Source organism: Notothenia coriiceps, unplaced genomic scaffold (genome assembly GCF_000735185.1).
Source record: "Notothenia coriiceps isolate Sejong01 unplaced genomic scaffold, NC01 NC01_scaffold00027116, whole genome shotgun sequence".
Lineage (NCBI taxonomy): Eukaryota > Metazoa > Chordata > Actinopteri > Perciformes > Nototheniidae > Notothenia > Notothenia coriiceps.
The window spans coordinates 1-15,808 of NW_011359817.1; the positions used below are offsets into that span (position 1 = coordinate 1).

Sequence of the window (15,808 nt, forward strand, 5' to 3'; positions counted from 1 at the left end):
CCACGCCGCATTGATGCAGTAATCCGTGCAAAAGGATTCCCAACCAAGTACTGAGTGCATTAATGGACATTTTCAAATGTTTGATTGTGTTTTGCTGTTATAAATCTTTTTTTTTTACTTGGTCTGAGGAACTATTCTAATTTTTTGAGATAGGATTTTTGAGTTTTCTTAAGCTGTATGCCATAATCAGCAATATTAAAATAATAAAAGGCTTGCAATATTTCAGTTGATTTGTAATGAATCCAGAATGTATGACATTTTTGTTTTTTTAATTGCATTACAGAAAATAAAGAACTTTATCACAATATTCTAATTTTCTGAGACAGTCCTGTATGTGGCTGCGTGTGATACCACATCAACATATGCTGCAGTATCTTGTATTTCTTCCTAAATTAGTGTTTGCCTTACTTACCTACTTGATATAATTGATGTAGGTGTGTGTGTGTGTGTGTTTTGTTCAGGATCAGAAAAGCAAATATTACCTTTTGGGCTAATTTAAATGGCTGCCACTGAGGAAACGGCCTGTGGTGTGAGACTGCCCTTGTCACACTTCTCCTTCTCCTCTCGCCTGTGTCCATCTGTGTGAATGCCCTGTACTCCTTCATGTGTTGGTGTATGTGTATGCTTGTGTATGACATGAGTCACCATTGTTGGACGACGAGGTCGCTCCCGCTCTCCCAAAGGTTGTTTCGGAGTCACTGCTACACATTTCTCCCCCCACGCCCAATGGCTGCACTATCTTGCTCAATAGCCTCTGCCAAAGCACAGCTATCCGGCCAAACATCGTGCTGTCCAGGAGCAGAGAGAGACAGGACTACCAACCTGTGAACATCATGTTACATTTAGACAGCTTCCACTCACGGCCTTGAACAGGGACGGATCACAAAGACTTCCTCGAAGCTCATTTGTGTTTTTGGATTGCTGCTTTTGTCGAAACTACTGCACATGTAGGACTGTGATGTCACTTCTTCTCACTGATTATTTGAATACAGGAGCGGACATTGTCGCATGGCTGATGAAAAACCTCTCCATTGAGGACATAGGTAAGCCCGCTGAGAAATTTGTCATAACATGCGAGCACAATAGAGCTCAATTGAAGAGGAAAGCAATTTGAACACCCCCCCACTTCCTCCTATCTGTGTGCTTTTCTCTCATGTCAACAGCTGAAGCCATCCACCTCGGGAGTTTGGTCGCTGCCAATGGCTACATCTTCCCCATCTCTGACCATGTCCTGACCCTTAAAGATGATGGAACCCTTTATCGCTTTCAGGTACGGGAACACTCACCGTGGGGAAACCCTTGGTATGTGTAAGGAGGCCTTTTAAATATCCAATTATCAGATGATGGTAGTTTATCAAGAGGGATGTGTTTATAGCTTGATGCTAATGATACCAAGCCTTGCTAAGCCTATTACTCACCCCACCAAGGTCAATATTGTGTATGCCTGCTGGACGCTGCGTCAGAGCAGGATGTGGCCCGCAGAACGGGGCCCACAGGCTGCCGCGCAGCTTCTCAGAGGGGTGTTTATTATTTTTATTTTGCTACATCCTATCCAGCATGAACTTTGACAGATCCCTCTGACGGCTAACGGGCTCCACGGTGACTCAAAATCAATACTGTGACCGGGACATTAGGATCTTAATTCTGGCCAGCTACACTCAGCAGGCTCCCCGATGAGGAAAGCACAGTGTTTGCTCCACGCTGGCTCTGGACTTTTTTACCATCACCAGCCCCCCGATCCCTACTCCTCCCACTCAATATACCTCTGAATGCATTTATCCTCACCTCTATTGCTCAGGATTAAAAGCCATTATTGTGCCTGAGCAGAGAGGCCAGCATGTGTCACACTGGCTCATTCAGAGGGGGCTAAAAATATTCCCTCTGATGTTGTCGTGATGCAACAGGCCCACGTCATCAGAACATAAAAAGAATCCACGGTGCAAACGAAATGCATCGGCTAATATCCGTGGCCGGGCTTTAAGGCGTAGTGACGGGGGATGTTTTGTTTGCTGGTCTATAAATAGATACTATTCTGGCTGAAGACCCAGATTTAATGACAACTGTATTCTGTTTATAACAAATTAGCTTTTTTTTTGAGCACGCAGTGAAGGCTTACAGTTAAACTCTCTCCTTTCTGCAAATTATAACGCTGATGAGTGCATGTTAACCTTTTTGTCCGTTACACTTAAACAAGCACATTTATCAGCGTTAGCGTCTGCTCTTAGGCTAATTACCGTTATGAGTAATAGTGGGAATGATATATGTGGTTGAATACCACCAACTTCTAATTCTGCCCCGTTATTAAGAATGCATGTTGGATGTGAGTGATCTATTATTAATAGAATCGGGAATGAACTTTGAATGTGTAATATCAGTTGCAACAGACAATTAAATATGGATAGAGAGAAAATAGCTACCATTGCTCCCCAGATAGTTAATGTGCAGCACACGGACGTCAAGGATCATCATCAAACAATGAGGCGTCTTTCCACTTTGCGTGTGGAAGTCCAGAGGGAGCGTGGGTGGTGGGAGGACTGAGAATCCAACATTCAAATTGGAGAATATATTATTGTTTATCTAGACACTTATGGCAAGTAAAGAATGTAATTTGGATTGTTTGAGTAAATAAACAAACTCTGATTCTGTTTTCATCAGTCTCCTTACTTCTGGCCTTCAAACTGCTGGGAGCCGGAGAACACAGACTATGGTGAGTCACACACGCTCTCAGGCTTTCGACAAACTTGGAAGTTGTCGCGAATGCCTTCAGCTGTCTCTCTGAAACACAACTCACACTGTAGTTCTGTTGTTGACACTCTCTGAGTATTGATCCAGAGGGCCATTCCCTGTAATGTACCTGGCCCTCGAGGAGCCCCCACTACACAGAATCCTGCGGGATAAGATTAACTAAACAAAATAAAGGAGCTGCTATGACCATCTCCGGCTGTCTGCATGGCATTTACTCAAGGCTTGTTATTTCCGAAGGCAACACGCCGCTGCCTGCTCCAGCAAAACATTCATTAGTGGTACTTCACACAGCTGAGACCTCAGTAAAAAAAGAAATCCATTGGAAATGTTCCTTCTTTATTTTGCAGCTGCAAAGCAGATAACCCATCTGATTAACTCTGTTGCCCTTTTCATGTCTCACTCTCTCTCCCTTTCCTCCCCTCCAGCCATTTACCTGTGCAAGCGCACCATGCAGAATAAGGCCAGGCTCGAGCTAGCTGACTACGAAGCCGTAAGTACACTTTCGTTTTTGGTTTAGCGATTGCCGGGAAGCTCTCAGTTCAGTGCTCTTACAGTGTCTGGAGCATACTCTGATGACACTCTGAATTTCCTGTTTTCTTGCTGAAAAACAGAAGAGCTGTAACAATATCCTCTGGGGCCTCGAAAGTCCAAAATCCATTCAACCCTGCAGAAAGCCATTATCGAATCACAGACATTAAATCAAATCTGTCAAAGGTCATTCTTATTTTTACAGGAGCACCATTTTTCAGAATTCAATGCAGTCGTTTACTGGCCCCAAATAAAAATATCTATGACCTACTTGGCATTTGCAGATCAATACAGCCCCAAGAGGGGCATTACTGCACTGCTGATCTCCTGCTGATCCACAATAGCAATCCATCGCACTATTCTCAATTACTGTGCAACTATTGTCCAGCAGACTTCCTTCCCTTCCTATTCAGGTCACTTTATGCCTCCAGGCCTCATTGCTCTCACTGTTAACATCATGCTACTTTGTACTCTGAATATTTGTTTCCCTTTTATAATGAGGCCGTGTACAGTCTATGACAGCTTTGAGTTAGTATGCAGCTCTGATGTGTGTATATTATGGATTTGTGGAGAGCGTGTGAAGCTTTTATTAATTTTTCTCCTGTATGTATCATGTATGTCCTATGCATCTCAATTAAGACTTTGTAATATGAGTCACAATATTTGTTGGTAATCTGCCTCACATTCGAGATGATTTCCAAAAATGTACCTGACTGAATAAGCACTTAAAGGTCCCATGTCATGGCCATTTCTACTAATACATAACTCCATTGTTGAAGTCTACTAGAATAGGTGTTCAATGTTCCAAAATCACATTGGTTTCTCATACAAAAAACTGACATTGCGATTTCCCCCCCCCTGCGATATATATTGCGATATGAAAAAATACAGGAATTGTCCACAAACCATCCTTTGTTGAACTTTAATGCTATACAATTGGTATTTTTCTAACTATATTTAACCGGATGAAGGATTTTAGTCACGGACGTCTGGATCAGAGCAACAAGCTGAGCGAGCTCAGTTAGCAGCGCCGAACTGCCCTGGAGAAATACTTCATTCAGTGTTTTTACCTTTAATCACCGGGTCCGTTTGCTTTGGAGATTTGATTGTGATTGGTGGTTTGCTGTGCATGCAGAGCCTGCATGTCACTAACTCAAGTACCCCTGACATGAGAGCAAGTTTTCCTTTTGTAACAAGCAGCAAAATAATTGTGACGTGTTTGAGTTAATTTGCCTACTTAATATTGCAAGTCCTAAAAATAAAAATGTAAAACCATTTTTTTTAAATCGCACGTCCACGCGATTATCGTCATGACACGATATATCGTGCAGCCCTAATGTAGGCTACCATTGTAGGGGTGGATGTAAAGAAATGTCTGGTTTGTCATTAAAACAGAAGGGATCTAGATTTATCCGTTCATCCAGAAATTCCAGCTCCTTTGTGTTTCCTTCCGGTGTTTATGTGTCAGCGTCCACATCCTGTCCCTTTGAGAAAGCCAGGGTCCTAACAGGACTGCCCTCTCCCTCTTGACACTGTGTCCTACTGTAGGTTACATTACAATGTTATACTAAGCTCAAGATTAAAGTGATCTTCGGCATAGTGTATTCATATTTGCTGATTAACAATGTATTTATATGCAGCAAATCTCATCAGTAGCAATCCCCATAGTCATAAAGTGATGATTGATGGTTTAGATAACGTATATTACAAAAGAAAGCCGGTTTGGAAGCAAGGGCAAACTGGAAAAGGCTGTGAATTACTTTTAATGTTATGACGGATGCTTCAGACTTTATTAAATGTAATGTCAGTGATTAATAAAAATAAGTAATTTGCAATGTGTCATTTCATGTCTATGTCTCGAAATTACAATGGAGACTAATGGAAACAGGAGAGCAATAACAACAGAGCGGGATGAGAGGTTGAAAATGTTGTCTTTTTTATGTCTGTGTGAAATCTATGAGACAAAAAGCCATGAATGGTCAAGAAGGTTTTGAAGAATCAATTAATCTGATCTGGAGTCAGCCTCCTAAAGAGTAAGGGGACACCCTACACTACACTACTCTGGAAATGTGACAGGGTCAGCCTGAGACACCAGAATTTGACACTCAAACCAAGGCTAAAAAAAAAGGGGAAAGGAATCAAAATGCAAGCTAGGGGAAGTTCCCTTTCTGCTTGTTTCTGACAAAGGATCACATGACCTGGAAGTAATATCTCCAACAGGCTCAGCCTATCCTTGCTCGCTCCTGCTCAGGGGAGTGGTCAAAGAGTCTTTCCCAGGACAAACCCCTCAACACTGTGCATTTAGATTTGACATGGTTACTATAACAAACGATGATGCGGTAGTAGTGGTATTCTGCATGTGTATGAGTGTTTGTGTCCATGGCTGTCACACTGCTTCAGTGTCACTGTGTGTGCGAAGGGGCCTACGACGTGTCCATAGCATACAAGAGCAAAGCAAGCAGGAACAGAAGGTCTGAGTCACATCACATTTTCCTTTGACATAAGAGCCGGGAGGCAGATTCACACATTTAAATCACACGAATGTGGCCATTGTTGCAGTAAAAACACAAGAAGCCTGAAATGTGACATGACTGACACACACACACACACACACACACACACACACACACACACACACACACACACACACACACACACACACACACACACACACACACACACACACAAATTCCCCTTTCTATTTAGCCTTTTGCTAAAAAATACAGCCATTTAGTTGAAAGGTGTTCCACATAATAATGTGTGTTTAGCAGCAGATGCTGACGTGATTTCATATTTGTAACAGTTGCATAATGTCTTACGTGGCTGAGGAGTAAGAATAAATAACAATCTGTAATCATCACCGCTTGGGTTTAGGAAAGTACACATTAATAACAGAAAGAATGACGGAAGATTTGAAGTTTGAAGATGTGAGGCATTTATGGTGAATCTATGAGACAAGCTATGAAGTTGATTTAGATCCAACGTCTTTTTAAGCTTTAACCATACTTAGGACTAACAGGCAGGTGAGCCTCTGCTGCATTAAATCAGAGCTATTTTTATATCGCCATTGTTTATTATATCATTTCTATATCAAGTCTCAACTTTATGGGAGTGTAATATTCCTTTAAGTAAGGGAAACTGATCTCATCGTCTTTTTCCTCCATTAACCTGTTAAAGCAAGTTTGACTGGGTTCTGTGACTGTCTCCTGGCCTAGGGGCAATTGGAGCAAAGTGACCAGCTTTGAGTGTAGATGACACATTATCCTGAATACACTCTTGTGTTCACTGTGAAGTTTTCTGCCTGATATGGGCAGATGCTGTGTGAGGTATGAGAGATAGTCTATCAATTGGATAGTCTCTGTGTTTGATCGTGCAGTCAACATGTCGATGTGTCCTTGGGCAGTATACTTCACCCCAAGTTGCTTCTGATGACATGGTGTGTGAATGTGTGTGAAAGTTTCCCTGAGCAGTTTACACCTTTTATGGTAGCCTGGACCACTGTATTAATGAGTGAATGCTGACTTATATACGAAAAAGTGCTTTGATGAGTCGCAAAGACACTGGAAAAGCGTTTTGTAAATGCAGTCCATTTGCCATGTATGATTGAGTGATCATGTAGGTGATAATATGGCTTAAGTGTTTTACACAGGGATGAAGAGTGGACATGGTGACCTGCTAGGAGTGCAGTGTGATGGTCGTGGAGGTTATGCTCATCATAAGGGCATAGCTTGGGTGAAGCACTTCCTATTATAAGCAAATCTCACATCATTGTGACTGCTTGTCTGTCTGTCATCTTGTCCCCGTATGTTTTTTTAACTTATGAGACTGAAATGCTCCAAAAAGCTGAGTCACATCATCTGCAGTTGCCAGGTTCTCACAGGCTTTACTTCACTCTCTGATGCAAAATGCGAGCTGGTAGTTAAAGATATATTTGACAGAGAGGGGATTATCTTGTTAGAAAAACACTTGTGTAACTTGTCCGGAAGAAAGAACTCCCATCCCACTATGACACAGAGCTAATACAAAGACGGGGCCATTTAAGCTAGCCATGACACTGCCTTGTTTACATCACCGTGTCAGGACGGTGGGGATGCTGCCAGGCCACGTGTATACGGTGAATTAATCCAGGGATGCAGGGAGGGACAAACACCTGAAGCAGCCCCAGTTTCCCCCCCTTAAGGGTCGTTTTTCCCCAGCTCCATTCAACTCACCTCCTCTGCATGTTTCCTCAGCGCTTTCTCCCGCTCGTACTGTGTGATGAGCTGCTCGTTGTCCTCCTTCAACAGCTCCAGGTCCACTTCGTGCTCCTGGTTCTCCGCGAACACCGAGTCCAGGTTCTCCAGCACGGCCACCACCAGCGGCATCAGCTCCTTCACCACGTCCTCGTCGTATTTACCGATGAGCCTCTCGAACTCGCGGTAGATGGAGTTGGCCAGGCCCGACACCCGCTCAGACATCACCGCTGATGTCCCCGGGTCGTCCTGGTACACAACTCCGTCTTCCAGCTCCATTTTAGTCCTCTCCTTTTCAGCAAACTGGACCAATATGGGCTATTCCGCCTTACCCCGCCACTATGAATAATGTTATCCGCCTTATTGAAAGCAGCGTTTCTTTAAATACAAATTGAGGACATATACACGGCTGGACGATGTAAAATAGGCTACGTGGATTCCTTCCTATTTTCCCCTCACTTGTCCCATGCTGCTTTCAAATGCTCCTCAAAAGCTTTTACTTCACAGTTCTACTGGAAAACCGATATCACACGTCAAATTATAAAGCTCTAAAGTTAAATATACATCTTTTATTATATTCTTGTGGTAAAATAAACAAATCTTATGCTAATATTTAATAGTAATGTTGTAATCATCACGATTTTTGGTGCAACAGTAACAAAACAAACAGGAGATTTGTCCGAAAAAAATTAAATAAGTATAAGTAGCCTGATATTTCACAATGCATTTATAATTTTACACAGGATAACATATGCATAACATCAGTTGGGATCTTATAAAGAATCAAGAGCTGTTCCTTGTTGGAAACTCGTATATTTTTCATCTAGGTAGCAAGATTTCCAACGGTTCTTGAAGCCACCATCACAACAGCTGAGTCGTTGAACAGATCATGTGACGACGTTACGTCATGCTAACGTAATTATTATTTGGCACAAACGTGATCTTTTTTATTTTTCAAATACATTAATTTCAACAGTATATTATTTTACAATCCTATACTCAAATGGGGCACCTTTACCCTGAAGCTTTGCATAGGCCTATTTTTTATTTTCATGGATACATACCTTCAAATGTCCTCTCTTTCAAAATTACAAACAAATTACTGCTTAGTAAAGTGTGTGTAAAAATACAAATAAATAAATAAACGGAGACCGACGACAAATTCATTATTTTCTTTATGTGGTTTTACCTGCAGAACAGTACTGTAGTAACATGTTTAATGTACACCAAAAACCAAAGCCAAAAACTTTGCAATCAGTGACAGGTACGGGTCGGCATATGAAATTATTAGACTAAAACCATTTTACTTTCCAACGAAATTAAGTATTTTACCTACTAATGTACAGATTATCTATAACCTGGAGACAGAAAGACAAATTAACACCTGAATCAACAAAACTCTACGGGGCAATTTGGACATTTCAGAGGTCGTATATCGCTAACCGCTGCTAAGAATAACATGACCGTTGCTAAGTAAGGAAAATCAAGGGACTATAATATCAATTTGCAGAAAGAAGTCCGGTCGATTGAACATTAGTTTTGGACAACAACACGTTATTTTTCTCCATCAGAAAAACACTATGGAATACTTTTTGAATATTCACTTGTGACTTTAATATTTTGTTAGGGCATGAAACTTTGGATTCATGATGGCTAAACTGTCCTCATAAAACAAATGGAAAAAAGTGCAGGAGAAGGAAAGGTTTAAGATGAACGTCAGGGAAATCAACACAAGACAGGACGTTAACACGGAACACTCAACGCATCGGGGTATTTTCCCGCTTCACAAGGCCATGCCCCTCTTGGGTGAAAACCTATGGTGAAAACACTTGCTGTCATTTCAATGGCGGGCAGTAAATACAGATTCTGAAGTTTTTTGCCAATCATATAGAACAATATATAACAGCCTTTTTAATCTATAATGAGCCCAATTATGATTGTTACAAGCTGGCTCTGCTTGTAACAAGGACAACAGTTCCACACAGGAGTTGCCCAAAACAATCATTTATTTTACCTAACAGTGTCTACAACCAACAATAAAACAAACAGAAGAGCGGTGTCCTGCTGCACCGAGCAAGGCAGCTGAGAGAGAGCGAGAGCCTGTTCTGCAGCCCTCTTATATCCTGGAATCAAGGGCCACAGGTGGGTCCCATCACTGCTGATTACAACAAACACACAGGTTACAACAGCACCACTGATGGACCACCACCTGATGGACAACCACAGGGTTTTTACAAGTACTGGGCATTCCTTTTCCCAGTGACCTTTACCCAAACAAAAGTGGCAAGTACTTAGATCAGTTTTATCCCTCCAGTCATGCACGGCCCTTTGCTCCGACCTTAACACTTCACCTCTGGGGTCACCAGACCAGTTATTTCTGCACCCCCAGTCAAATCTCTCCCCTGAATGAAACTTGTGTGTTAACGTGTATTCATCAGCTAACACCCCGGCATCTGTTACATTTTTAACCTTATGCTCATTCAGGTACGTAGCAACGCGTTCTGGAAGGATATCTTTAAATTGTTCAAGGAGGAACAGTTCCCTCAAATCATTAAGATTTACTACTTCAGAAGCCGTGACCCACCGATTCAATTTCATCGTCAGCTCCCGAACAAGTTCCACATAGGTCTGTCCTTCTGACTTCCTTAACTGCTGACGGTAGGCCTCAGGCACCAACTCATAAGCTTTTAGCACTGCAGTCTTTACCCTTAAGTAATCTTCACTGTCAGCCATACTTAATGCAGAAAATGCTTCTTGAGCCCTACCAGTTAACACACACACTGTAACAGCAATGTTTTCTCTGAATCAGACCACTGTCGTCTTTGGCTAAGTCGCTCAAAAAGTTAAAAAAAAAATCTACAGTCTTCTCCTCGAATTTTTGTAACAACCTCAAGTTATAAGCTACATCAAAAGTAGCTGGGGACACCCCAGAAGAAAGCTTACCCTCTTGGATGAGGTCCAACTTGTAACGCTCTTGTTGCAATTCAGCTTCCCGCACCACTGTAGTTAACCTTAAACGCTCCATCTCAGTTTCCTGTTCACGAGCTCTAGCCCGGTCTTGTTGGTACTGCAGCAGCATTATTTCCTTTCTCTGTTCAAATGTAATTTCACCAAAGTCAAACCTGCACTTCTCTGCCGCTCTGGATTTATAGCTGCCTTCTCAGCCAACTCCTCCTCGGAACCATCATCGACAGCCACTGCTGGCAGAACTTCTTGCAGTACCAACTGGGTCTGTAACATAGTCACTATGGTGTCTTTACGACCCTGCTTTGGAACGTCTACCTCAAAATGCTCTGCAATTTTTAACAGTTGGTCTTTAGTACATTTTTCCAGCAGTTCCACACTGGGACACTTAACAAAATCTGTCAATATAGCCATGATTATGCAAACTCCCTTGAACCTGGTGCACACACCTAAAAAAATATATTTTTTTTTTGTTTCACTCTGGAATACCTCTCCCCTGGCTATCTGCCTACCCAATACTAGCTATCTTGTCTCACCCTAGTCTTCATGCATGCTACGACAGGTGTTTTAAACACTTACCCAATGACCCGGTAAAGCCCCAGCGAAGCTGTTACTCACCAAGACAGCCACGGACGTGTATCCATGACAAAATAATGTTGAATCATGTTTATGCACAAAAATAACAAACAAAAGCAACAAACCAACAAGCTTCCCTGAAGGAGATGTTGCTTATGCCTATCAGGAAAGGTAATTCCAAAGCTACTCCTTAATGCCCTACACCAGGAACAAACTGTCTACACAATCAAGGCAAACAAATCAAGTAAACAACTATCAACCTGGTTCTTGGATCGGACGAGCCCCCATATGTTACAAGCTAGCTCTGCTTGTAACACAAGGACAACAGTTCCACACAGGAGTTGCCCAAAACAATCATTTATTTTAACTAACAGTGTCTACAACCAACAATAAAACAAACAGAAGAGCGGTGTCCTGCTGCACCGAGCAGGGCAGCTGAGAGAGAGCAAGAGCCTGTTCTGCAGCCCTCAAGGGAATCAAGGGTCACAGGTGTGTCCCATCACTGCTGATTACAACAAACAAACAGGTTACAACAGCACCACCTGATGGACAACCACAGGGTTGTCACATGATGTTCAGAGAGGGAAACAATTAAACAATGTTATTGTAGATGTTCGCCTTCGATTTATGGTTTAATTCAAACAAACAGAGGATTGATGTACGGTCAGTCTGCTGGTGAACGAGTGCCAGGCAGCAGGCTGACACTGAAACTCTGGCATTTTTTAAACATTTGTTAATGGAAAAAAAAACTTGGACGGTGACAGAAAACCTTGATTAGTGACGCCGTCATTTTAAGTTACGTTGTTGTTGGGTCAGTCTCAGCTGTTGGTAAAGTCTACGTTGTGGAACGGACTATTTTTTCTTAGTGGAAGCAAAAGCAAATTCATATTCGCCTCGTTGCACATTATCCCTTATATACAATGCATACCAGACTACAAATGAAAACCTAAAAACCATATTGCACACTTCATGTAATTATCATTCCTGTTCCCCCACTGACATTTCACATGGTGATATAAAAACAAGATTGGCCTAAAAACATCATAATGTAAAGACTCAAATACATGAGAAAGAAAGCCTTTTCATACTTTACTCAGCAATGTAGTGGTATAGATATGGTGCATTACAGGCTGCAAATGAAAACCTTAAAGCTAGATTGCCCACTTTATGTAATTATCATTCCAGACAGACTTGTTACATGTTGTTATAACAACAAGATCTGCCTCAGCAGAATGTAGTTTTACAGATGGTTGACAAACTCTTCTCCAGATTTAATGATCCGTCTCAGTGCGCTCAGTATCAGTGTATTAGTGTCATCATTTGTCTCGATCTCTGAGTGGTAGTTCTTCACAGGAAAGATGCAGCTTGGTGGGAAACCCAGCACGGCACTCAACTCTTCAATCTACATATTACAATTTGACATTTAATAAATGAAAGTGCTGATCAAAGGAACATTTTCTGTTAAAATATAACAGTGTAAAACAAAATGAAATTCCAACCTTAATTACAGCTCCCTAAAAACTGAATTACAGATATAAACTTTTTCTTCAGGTACTTGCTCTTATACACGTTCTGTATTTCCTTGTCGACCTCTGGACAGGCTTCATCAATTTTGGTGAGAATAGCAATTTCGGGAATCCCTGCCAATACAGAGCAGAATCAAGATTCAAAGAAAAATAATGTTGGTATGGTTATTTTATTTTGATAACATTCATTATTGTAAAAGCCAAGCTCTTACCCATGTTTCTGGCTGCAAGTCTGACTTCCCTCAGTTTTTTCACGAAATCACCAGTCAGGAATTGTGCTGTGTTGGCGGAGATGATGCAAACCAGAACATGAACTCTGTCATTTAGAGAGGGGTCACTGTTGTAGTCGTGTTTATCCTCAGACAAGGCAGAGAAAGGATTGAACTGGAAAACAATGTAAAAGTAAACAAGAAAATAATTTGGCATGCAAAGTAGTAGCACAGTACAGTTGTTTTCTTATATAGCCTTGTTAGTTTTCTATATTTCATGTGAATGAAATTGTGCTAGTAGAATCAGAACATTGGATTGCATTTCTAACACATTTGCAACATAGGAAAAAGTGTAATGAATTCAGTTGTACCTTGTAACCATTCTTCACGTGTCCCTTCATGGCCAGTTTGACGTCTTCTACACAAGCTCCTCTTTCTGCATCCTTCTCGATGACGTCATTGAAGACAAAAGGGTAATATGTCCCTGGTCCTCCTTTTTTGGATTTGGTATGCTTTGTACTGTTAAAAATGAACATGGCTTGTAATGAGAAACTATACACTACAGAATTTGTAAAACTCAACAACATAAAAAAATAACTTTTTAAAGAAATGTTTTTATAATGTATGACATTCATGATTCATACTTCTGTGGTGAAGCTCCCGTAAGAGATTGCATCTGTTTTAGCTCGATCAGATATTTCACCTCGTAAAGCACTTTCCACAGAGTTGATGAAGCTGGACTTGCCAGCAACAGAAGGTCCATAAAGCATAAATCTGAGCTGGACCTCCTTATCATGAGGCTGATATTCCTTCACAAACTTTAAGTCTCGTTCTTTGTCTCTGATCGATAAAAACAATTTTAGATTAAGATTAGATCAAATGTTACTTTAATATTATTATCAGTTTTGCATATGGTGTAACAGATACCCGAGATTTTCAACCACCATGTAGCTGAAAAAACTGCCAACAAATACAATATGGCAAAACAAAGGTCAGTATCAACAAGGGAAATTGCAGGTTCATAGTTTTACATAAAAAAATGGTTAGTTGAATAAAGGCACTAAACAAAAGAGACACCACACATTAAATAATCTCTCACCCCCAAGGCATGCTCCTCCATTCTTTAGGTAAAACTGAAAAGTAAAGTACAGATGTTGCAGTTATACACGAGTTCCATTTTTAGGAAACATTAAACAAACAAAGAAAGGATTCTTTTTATTTATGATTTTAAGCAATGTTCTGAAATATTTGGAGTATATTACCTTTCGGAGAAGAAGGTTTGTAAAAATAACTCATGACTTCAACGAGATATTGCTGTAGAAACCTTATCAACACGATATTTGAGTCAGAATATTTCACATTATTTATTTGTAAATTCAGATGTCTTGCAACCTTTCACAGAAGAACTGACTCAAGTGTGCTGCACAAGCAAATGATTAATTATTTATGAATATGTAAATACGTTTGCAGAGAATATATGAACTATGTGTTTTTAAGTGAAAAGCACATAGATAAACTAAAAAGAAGCTGGAAGAGTTTACATGTTTTACATACAATTGAAAAAAAGTAAAATTGCCCTGCTACACAACATTTACCTTACAGTACTTGCATTAAGCCAATGTGAGAGCATTGGTTGGATATTGCATTGGTTAGACTGCATTTCCTTAATTGTTTTCTTCCACCCTTAGGACATCCTCAAACATTTATATCATTTATATTATATTAAAAAATATAATAAAACTTCTTACCTCAGCTGAAATGTCCGTGAAAATAAGTGGTGATGTTTACCTCAAGTAATGACTCTGAAATTGAAAGAAAATTATTTTTTCAAGTTTCTTTTTCACTACTTGGGCAATAGAATTTGACCAACGTTTCTTGGGGAAAATAAGCGGCTAAAATTAGTTCACAATCACTAATCACTTGTGAATTTAGAGACATGTTACCTTAACGTGTCAGTAGTTGTTGAATCCTGTCTGGTGTTATCTACATTTAAGTGTTTTGGGTGCAGACCTGCAACTATAAATGTTTTTACATTGTTTCGGTTTCGTTTTTTTTCCTTTGTTTTGAAAGAATTTGCACCTGACGCAGGTCGGGTGTCTCACACATTGAATTGTACATAACACATCCTTTCGAAACCAGGAAAAACCAGCTGAAACTCCAGATTGACCTAGTTCAGACGTTTTAGCAGTTTTGGACCAGCCATGGATCCAATAGAAAATTAGAGAGATGCTGAGGTGACTTTTTTTGAGCAGATGTCTGTTTTGGTTTCTCAGAGAGCAAAGTGCAATGTACTATGAGACACGATGCGTATCTGTACTCGGTTATTGCATTTCTTTCCATCACCTATCACACCCAATGACTAAGCCTGGAAAACATGTCACCAGTGAGTTTCCTGCGGGTAGACAGAGGGTCAAGTGATGGCATGTTACATTACATTACATTGCATTTAGCTGACGCTTTTATCCAAATCGACTTACAATAAGTGCGTTCGACCAACAAGATACAAACTTGAAGAAAACAGAATCATATAAGTACATCAGGTTTCATAGAGCTAAAACAGTTCAAGTGCTACTCAACCCTTTATTAGTATATATAAGCGCTTTGTTAGTAATTATTTGTTAGTAACTCTATCGATCGAAGTGGAGTCGAAAAGATGAGTTTTCAGTCTCCCCCGGAAGATGTGCAACCTATCTGCTGTCCTGATTTCAATGGGAGCTCATTCCACCATTTTGGAGCCAGGATAGCAAACCCACGTGTTAGGGTTGGGTCCCCCTCGCAGTGCGGGTGCAGCGAGCTGATGCAGAGTGGAGTGCACGTGCTGGGATGTACGGTTTAACCATGTCCTGGATGTAGGAAGGGCCAGATCCATTCGCAGCATGGTACGCAAGTACCAGTGTCTTGAAGTGGATTCTAGCAGTTACTGGAAGCCAGTGAAGGGAGTGGAGGAGCGGCGTGGTGTGGGAACATTTAGGAAGGTTGAAGACCAGAAGAGCCGCTGCATTCTGGATGAGCTGCAGAGGTCGGGTGG

At 40.9% G+C, this 15,808-nt stretch overlaps 2 protein-coding genes across 2 annotated transcripts; one reads left to right on the forward strand and one right to left on the reverse strand.

Annotated features, from left to right (window-relative positions):
* The first annotated feature begins 909 nt into the window (after positions 1-909).
* Positions 910-4,803, forward strand: LOC104957462 (regulator of G-protein signaling 6-like). The gene is made up of 5 exons (XM_010785100.1): positions 910-1,043; positions 1,164-1,270; positions 2,656-2,707; positions 3,171-3,239; positions 4,742-4,803. Exons 1-5 carry the CDS (start codon positions 959-961, stop codon positions 4,801-4,803), a joined length of 375 nt encoding a protein of 124 aa, XP_010783402.1. The 5' UTR covers positions 910-958.
* A 7,280-nt stretch (positions 4,804-12,083) lies between these two features.
* Positions 12,084-13,543, reverse strand: LOC104957463 (interferon-induced protein 44-like). Its single transcript, XM_010785101.1, has 5 exons — positions 13,425-13,543; positions 13,152-13,299; positions 12,784-12,955; positions 12,585-12,685; positions 12,084-12,447 (listed from the first exon to the last, which is right to left on the reverse strand). Exons 1-5 carry the CDS (start codon positions 13,541-13,543, stop codon positions 12,286-12,288), a joined length of 702 nt encoding a protein of 233 aa, XP_010783403.1. The 3' UTR covers positions 12,084-12,285.
* Between the last annotated feature and the right edge of the window lie 2,265 nt (positions 13,544-15,808).